This window comes from Gossypium hirsutum, chromosome A11 (assembly GCF_007990345.1).
Source record: "Gossypium hirsutum isolate 1008001.06 chromosome A11, Gossypium_hirsutum_v2.1, whole genome shotgun sequence".
NCBI classification, from domain to species: domain Eukaryota; kingdom Viridiplantae; phylum Streptophyta; class Magnoliopsida; order Malvales; family Malvaceae; genus Gossypium; species Gossypium hirsutum.
The window spans coordinates 5,027,051-5,035,553 of NC_053434.1; the positions used below are offsets into that span (position 1 = coordinate 5,027,051).

At 32.4% G+C, this 8,503-nt stretch overlaps 1 protein-coding gene across 2 annotated transcripts; it reads right to left on the minus strand.

The window, feature by feature from the left end:
* Positions 1 to 3,357, minus strand: LOC107905797 (probable hexokinase-like 2 protein). 2 transcript variants are annotated; one of them, XM_041080713.1, is made up of 9 exons: positions 2,282 to 3,357; positions 2,035 to 2,188; positions 1,708 to 1,846; positions 1,508 to 1,582; positions 1,265 to 1,437; positions 1,084 to 1,182; positions 863 to 993; positions 690 to 771; positions 1 to 583 (listed from the first exon to the last, which is right to left on the minus strand). In XM_041080713.1, exons 1-9 carry the CDS (start codon positions 2,563 to 2,565, stop codon positions 266 to 268), a joined length of 1,455 nt encoding a protein of 484 aa, XP_040936647.1. In that variant the 5' UTR covers positions 2,566 to 3,357; the 3' UTR covers positions 1 to 265. The 2 variants fall into 2 exon arrangements, with proteins under 2 accessions (XP_040936647.1, XP_016688047.1); XM_016832558.2 differs by having other exon boundaries at positions 1,265 to 1,420; positions 1,667 to 1,846.
* Between the last annotated feature and the right edge of the window lie 5,146 nt (positions 3,358 to 8,503).

An 8,503-nucleotide genomic window follows, 5' to 3' on the forward strand; every position in this document is an offset into this window, starting at 1 on the left:
TTCAAGGGACCGGGACCATTTTTATATCTGATTGCTTTAAAATCAAGCTTATATCATCACAATCAAATTGAATCCAATAATCATAATCAGACATGCCACTGCTAATCTATTTCATTAGAAACCCATGCTTAACATTTCTACCTCTTTAACTACGTACCATAAACACTATTTATGGTATCTTAAATCTCTACCAAATGGCCAAAACAATATTTTCTTAAAAAAATTATAGAGTAACGCAACCAAAACATTAAAAAATAATAATGAATCAAGAGTCAGGGGTGGGAGAAGCGGCGAGAAAAAGAGGACCGGTGCCGGCGCCGCCGTGAGAATGTTCAACGACAATGTTATCGGAAAGCTCGTTGCCGAGCATTTCCCAAACACCACTATGGAGATAATTCCTGAAGATCCTATAGTGCTCATATAGTCCGCCTTCCATTATAATCACACTTCTTCTGTTGGCTATTCTCCCAAGCTTCTTTACAATCGCCACTGTGCCTGCCCCTGCCAGACGAGCTCCCCGTTCCGTTACTATATCACATACCTCTGCAACAAGTTCTCTCGTCATTGTTGTCAAATTCGTGATCTGAGAGAGGTTGATTAATTGTCAGAGATAATCAATTTTGTTTTAAAATCTTTATCTATCTATATGTATGTACGTATGTATGTATATTTTAAGCAAGAAAGTTTACCCCAAATATTTCCTTGAGTTTTTCATGCACAACCTCACGATCTTCTGATGTATCTTGATGCATTGCAGACATATCAGGTGACCTAATAAGAAGCCAAAATTACATCACATACAATGATTAGTAGGGGAGTTTTCGTGATAGCCATGTTCAATTAACTTTTTATCCTTGTTTACCTTAACAGGTAAGGAATTAGAAGTTTTGGAGGAACGTTTTGACCAAAGAGGGCTGCTTCTTGGGCCATCCTAACTAAAACTCTTCTTACAATTTCTCCCAAATACATTCCAGAAATCATCTTTTCGAAAATCTAGAACAAAAGAAAGGGTTAGAAACAATTACAGAAGACTTATGGTTTCAATTTGAGAAACTATTATTCTAAATATAAAGGTTGTGTTACCCGATGGCCAGGGTTCGAACTTGCAGCATCCAAAGAAGTGTCATACTGAGTTATTGGAAGATGGCATGTATTGAAGTTTCCCCATTCCATACAAACAACCTATGAAACAAACCACAAATATTATGTTGGAAAAACCAAGCAAAAATGCAAAGCATATAAAGAGAGGTAGGAAGTCACTCACTATCTCGCCTTTCTTTGGCAAAGAATCATGCCATCTAGGAGCCGATTGAGTAGTATCGACATAAGCAGCATTGGTACCCATTCCTAAGGTGATTGCAGCCACGCAGTCTTTATCATAGTATCTGCCACCAGCTAAATTTCCAACGATATCATCGACCTGCTCAATCCTTGAGTCTGAATCAACTCGAAAATGTCTCTTATAAACAATGTTAATGGAGTAATGCAAGCAAGTGAAGATGCTTACTAGCGCATGAACTCGCAATTTCAGACCATGTTTCTCCAGAGCTCGATTCATTCCAGTGATTAGATCTTTTACCCCCTGATTGACACAGGGCTAAAAAATTAGGGCAGGCATGAAAGGTTAGGTTCAGAATCCAAAGTTGAGAGTTGGGATCTACTCAACTGTGGTATCTGCAGCGAAATTCTTCAATTTAATGTTGGAACCTGATATGGCTGTAGATTGATCATCTCCTGATGAGACGGTGAACCCCAGTTTCTTATCATTTGCTGAGGCTTCATCATCTTTCTCGGGATGTGCCGACGAAAATTTTACTAGCTCCGCTGCTATGTAGTCGTATAATTCCTGAAGATCAGTGATAGTCAATAAAGTTGAGATCGTAATACTACGAAAACTATGTTTAATGTCATCTTCAACGTATTCCAAAATGTCTAAAACACATGCATATCAAATCAGATTATATTTTTCATATATTAGGAGACCTCTTAAGGGATTTATATCCTAGTTGGATTAATGTAAGATAAAAAGTGTACCTGGGAAGTGCCAATCATGACACTGGAAGGAATAGGAACTTCGTCCACGTATAAATCAGATATAGGCTGGTTTTTGCCTTGCAGCCTCCCACACACCATTAAAATCTTTGTTTGTCTCAGGTTCACCCCATAATACATTCCCTTCTCATTAATCCTGCCACCATTGCAACAGGTCCCGAACAACATTAACACACATACATTAAGAAAAAAAGGGAAGAGAGGAAGCAAATGAGGTGTAAGATTTTACCCGGTGGGAAGAGGAGAGGCGTAGGAAACAAACATGTTGAGGCTACTAGTAGCTTCATCAGACGAAGAAAGGGAGGCTCCCATATCGGAGACCATGGCATTAGCAACTTGCCATAACTTGGGGACGGGAGTTGAGCAATCCCTGGCAAATTTACGCAATATGCGTTGACATTTCCCCCATTGTCGATCCTGTTTAGCTTTCCAATATTGTCTCACAAGAGCTACCACCGCCATAACTGTTGCAGCCGTCGTGGTCACTGCTGCAAGCGCTACTTGTTGCTTCATCTTTGGCTTTGATTTGTTTACCTCTATACTTGCCCTTTTCTTTATAGTTTCTAATTAAAATTTCATTTTTTTTTCTTTTACGTTTTATCTCAAAGTTGTTAAGGTAAATAACAGAAAATCCATGAATTCAGTGGAGAAGAACGAGTATTATGCATCTTAAAGTCTAGGACTCCAACCCCATAGTTTTGCAGTTATGAGCCATTACTGATTGTACACCGCTCACACTGGGCCTGTTCTTAGTTTCTACTTTTTAGATGAATCTAGGATTCCAGGCCCATTGTCATTTTCTTCAACAAAGGGTTATAAAGGCTGGAGCCACTTCAAGTGCAAAGATTTTATTAGCTGTATTTATATCCAGTGATAGGTTTGAATTATTGTTCAAAAAAATATTAGAAGTTCTTTCATATCAATATTTAAATAAAAAATTTATTATTCTAATCGATATAATTTAAATTTATAAAATTATTATCCATGTCGGAATTCGACTCTTATCTATCTTAAAATGTCAAATCTTTTCTATATAAAAAAGGAAATTGAAGAAGCAGAATAGAGCATTCCTAATGAAATTTGCGTCCAACCTCCTACTCCATAAAGAACAATTGCGGGCTAAAGTGTTGCGAACCAAGGACAAATGGGAGAGCTAGGGGGAGCCAGTCAACGATGGATGATTGGATGGAGGAATGCTCAGCTGAGGGCTGCAGCAGGGAATGCTTCAATGGTAGGGGTTGAAGTTAGGGAGATCAAATGGCTCCCACCTCCACAAGGTGGGTGAAGATCAACACCGACGGGGCTGTCAAAATGACAAATGGATATGCTTATGCAGGGGCTGTGGTTCGTGACTATCATGAGGACTGGTTGGCGGGCTGCTCTCGCAATATCGGATATACGACGGTGGAGGAAGCTGAAATGTGGGGCATACATGATGGCCTGTTGCTGTCCTGGTCATTAAGAGTTCGCCAAGCTATTCTGGAAACAGATTGCTTACCTGCTGTCAAAGCGTTAACAGGAGGGAAAGCTGACAGATTATGTACTGGGCTTGGGAGACCAACTCGTGCTTTGATGGATCGGCCGTGGAAGGTGAAGGTGGAACATGTGTATCGGAAAGGGAATCAGGTAGCAGATATCTTGACTCGACTGGCAGCTGATCATGAAAGAGGGCTCCAGATGTTTTTATAGTCCTCCAGCAGCATTGTTGAAAGTTTTAGAGGATGATAAGGAGGGTAGAACGGTCGAAACACTCACTCCTTGTACTTATTTGAATCGATTTTGTCCCGCATTTCATACCCAAAAAAAAAGAGGAAATTATGAATCTACTCATTATACCGATAAGACCAAATTTATATGTTTCATACTACAAAAATTTGGATAAATCCACCTTATGACGGGCCTTTATAATTAATGAAGATTTAGGAGTACACACGAAGTACTCGGGAATATTTCTTGTGTCTCCCACTTGACACAGTTTAACAGTGATACTTGGCTCTAAATTTATAGTTGTAGAAATAATATTAAGAGAACAACCACGTAAAAAAATCAAGCGTTTAATCAGATCAATCAAGAGATGGGGTTCAGCCAAACATTTTTTTTCTAAGCTAGGACAAAGCTAGTGAGTGACGATTGGCCGAGGGCAGTTCCATCATGTAGCTGGGTACAAATAAGCCAGTGAAGAAGGAGTAGTGAGGGTACGGCGAAACCAGTAGGGTATGTAAATGAGGACAGATCACATGGTTTTGTACTGGTCAGCTTTGAGCTGTCGAGTGAGGATTGCTCTATATCTTAAGGAAGGGGTTTGGGAAATCCTGCCTTATTATTAAAAGGGGAGTAGTCTCTGATGTGCACTCTATTATTGGCTCCTATTCTATTCTATTCTATTATTGCCTTGTATTCTTAAGGGGTGGTCGGAGTTAAGCTCACTAAAGAGATAGAGGCGCAACTTCTCTGATAATTATATATAGAGATATCTATAATAGTGCTTTTTTTTTATATTGAGATTACCTCAAAGTAAGAATTAAGTAAAAAAGATTTGTCATATTTAATTTTTGTCAATTTTGAAAGTGAAGAATTAAAGATAATTAATCATGAAATTGAAGTTTTCCGTCAATTGTATACAATTTTGATTAGTATAATAACAAATTTAGTCTTCAATGTTTACAAATTTCATCATTTTGGCATTAATTCTAAAAAAATCAATAAATTCAACTTCAACATTGACACAAATGTTACAAGATAAATTTGTTAAATTATGACCGAATTGATAGAATGTGTAAACTTTGAAGACTAAATTTGTTATTATGCCAATCAAAATAATGTACAATTGACAAAAAACATTAACTTCGTGATTAATTGTCCTTAGTTGCTCACTTTCGAAATTGAAAGGGACTAAAGAGGCCTTTTTACCTAAGAATTATCTGGTTGGTATTTAAACTTTTTTTTGGGTCCATTGATACATAAACTTGGAATCCATCACACATTTTGGTACATGTACAATAACACGTGTTAGAATGTGATGACATGGCAATGCCATCTAGTTAATAATACGACACATGACAAGCATGATAAAAAATATTTTTTTAAATATAAATTATAAAAAAATATAAAATTTATCAAACATCTAGAATGAATAGGGACAAAATGATGTCCATGTCCATTTTGTCTAGATTCATTCTTGATGTGTTTTTTTAGTAAACTGTTAAGTGAGGTCGTAAGCTACCTGTTGTTAAAATTTTAACAATTTAGTCAACATTTCTATTGAATAAAAAATAATTTAACTAAAATTTAAAAATAGAGGGTAAAAACATAAGAAAAGACCAAAGTGACAAAATAGTAAACATTAAGGGTTGATTCAGAAACATTTTGCCCATTTCCTCCGAATCACTTTTTACTCATGTAATTCTAAAAAATTCCTTTCCGAACAAACTTCTTCATTTGAAAGGTCAAATGATAATGATAATTTATCTTATTTATAATGATAATGATAATCTTACACTTTCAATTTCTAAGAAATATAAAAAAAAATCGATTTTAACGTGATTTAATTATTATATTTAAAATAAAATCAGATTTATAGATAAAAATTATATTGAATTAATTAAAATATTTAGTTATAAAAAAAGAGTCTTGTTATTTTTAATTTATCCAATTACTCAGTCTTTGTACGTGAATTATATTTTTGCTTTCCTTCTGTACCGTTCTCATCTAATGGAGTTGGAAAAATTACTCTCTTATAAGTTATTTCAACCATCTAAACACTACGAGAAATTTAAACACTTAGTAGTATAATGAATAATAAAAGGTAATTTTTTCGATTTAAAAATTTTTCCTACTTTTAATGTTACATGTGTTGCATGTGATTTTACGCATTTTATATTTAATTAAAATTTAATATTATATTTTTAATTGTAATAATTAATGTAAAATATTTTTTATTTAAATTATTGAATACAATTAAAATACATTAACTTATCAATTCAAATTTTATAATAGAAAATTTTCAAATCAAAATTAAAGCACTTTTAACATATCCAACACACAATACAATATAAATTTACTTGATGTAATTAATGTAAAATAACATTATTCAAAACAATAGCCTATTAACATAATTAACTCTAGTAGATTAATTGAACGATGATTAGCAGAATTTTTTAAAATAAAATTAACACAACACTTTTTTGTATAAAAAATTGTTAACTAATAATTATAATTATCACAACTTTTCCCCCTATATTTTATATTTAGAGCTCTATTCAAATAATAATTTTATTTTGAAATTAGCATAACTTTTTTTAACTAATGGTTAATTTTTATTTTATTTTATTTTGAAATGTGAATTTAGCGATATAAAAAAAAAGGTATTTTCATCAGGTGTTTTTATATAGATTATGAATTATAAATTAGTTTTGAGATTAATTACTCTAAAAACGAGGAAGTAAATTCTTTTAATTGGACTTTCATCACTTTATAATCATATATGGAAAGTTGATCCTTTAGAATTTCTTAATCTCGATTTTAGCCTCCAACTTAATTGACATCAAACTTAGAAATGTAATCACATCTTAATTATGTAGAAAAAGTGTTGTTGGATTTTGTAGCAAAAGAAATTAAGACTGAATTATATTTTCACTTTCCTTGTGTGCTATTTTTATGCAGTTGAGTCCGTAAACTAATTTCTCAGTTTTGTGAATAATTTAATTTTTATCCCAATAAAAAATAAGTATTTTTATGGATTCAAAAGTTATTACTTATGAGATTAATTATTCTAAAAACGATCAACTTTCGTCACTTTATAATCATACATGGAAAGGGGAAATGTTAAAAGAAAGTTTCTGCTTTCTTCAATTCTGGTCTCCAACTTTATTTACATAAAACTTGGAAAGAGATTGGTTGAAACAGCAATGTGATCACATCTTAATTACGTATAAAAGTTGTTGTTGGATTTTCTAACAAAAGAAACATTTTTTCATTTTCTAGTCAACTTCACTTTCTTTAACAAATCATTTCTTTCCAATTTTTTCAACTAATTTTAGAAAGGATGTTCAAATTTTGCCATATGTTTCATTTCTCAATTGATTTTTTGGCCCCTACAATTAATTTTATTTACATACCATAAAAGTATGTATATACCTTTATATTATAATAAAATTTCCTGCTGAGTTTGATGTCACAAATTAACTTGACATTGTGTTATTAATTTATTAAAAATAATTTTTAAAAATTTGATAAATATTATTGGAATGATTTTTTCTTTAAATTACTTAAATAAAACAACTATAAACACTACTTAAAAAGTGTTTAAGGGTTGACCCCAAAATTAATGTATTCAATTATTAAATAAATATTTTATAAATATATTTTAAGTATATTTTTTCCTGTCTCATTTTTTATTAATTAATTTGTTTGTGAAATTTAACTCGAGTTTGATATATGTTTTTCTTAAATATTCAGTATGGAAATAATTAAAGTCTTACTATACATCAAAAGTCCCGAATTTTAGTCAATTTTTGGTGCTTAAATGGCTTAGTGGAATTGATATTGATTGATGTTCATTCTTCTAAAAGTGTGGGTAATCATAAAAATGAAAATCTTTGGACTTCTGTTCGATAAATAAAGTTAGCCGCCCATACTTTACCTTGAATATTCTATGATAAATTTAGACATTTAATTTAGATTTAAATATTTTTGAGTTATTTTGATTTAGTAAAATAAAATTATAAATAAATATAGATTTTAATAATTTCAAAATGTTTTTATTTAAAAATAATTATAAAATATAAAATTATTTATTTTATTTTTAAATAATAAGTAAGCATCGGCCTAAAAAATTTATTTTAAATTAAAATCACGATGTCATTCGATTGTAAACTCTTCTAGATAAATCCCAATAACTTTTTTGGGCATGCGTGCTTTTTTTATTTTTTGGGTAGAAATAAAGGATCAAGCTACGGGGGATAGATTAAGGCAAATTACAAAGGCTACTAAGGGTGAAATTAAGTTGATTTTAGCTCACTAAAATCAATCTAATTCGTCAACGTAAATATAATGTAATTGAACTATGTTATTTGGATTGATAGTAGGGACCATCTCTTCTAACAATGCAGCTTGTGTGAAGCTATATGGCAACATATGCTTTTGCTTATGAATGTTCCAAAGACAACAATCAGTTGGACTTGTGAAATTCAATGGGCGTCATCTAAACTAATAGGGAAATCTCTTATTGCCATTGTTGTGCTAGTATCTAGCTAACGTGAAGGGAGAGGAATGGCAGGTGCTTTGCTTAGTCCCATACTTCATTAGTGGTACTACTTAAGCAGTTCATCAGATTGGGGTTAGTTGGGAAAAAGAAAAACATTACACTATACACCCTATAAATGTGCAATTGCTTGAAAATTAGAAGCTAAATGTTGAATGTTTTCGTAGGTTTGTATTGAGATGTCATTGT

What these genes read in the sequence shown, in the direction of transcription:
- LOC107905797 (XM_016832558.2), bottom strand. Translation starts at nt 2,565, where the DNA reads ATGAAGCAACAAGTAGCGCTTGCAGCAGTGACCACGACGGCTGCAACA. An exon ending in GCCTCTCCTCTTCCCACCGG is followed by an intron (nt 2,189 to 2,281) that starts GTAAAATCTTAC and finishes CAATGGTGGCAG; the next exon opens with GATTAATGAGAAGGGAATGT. An exon ending in TGCCAAAGAAAGGCGAGATA is followed by an intron (nt 1,183 to 1,264) that starts GTGAGTGACTTC and finishes TTTGTTTCATAG; the next exon opens with GTTGTTTGTATGGAATGGGG.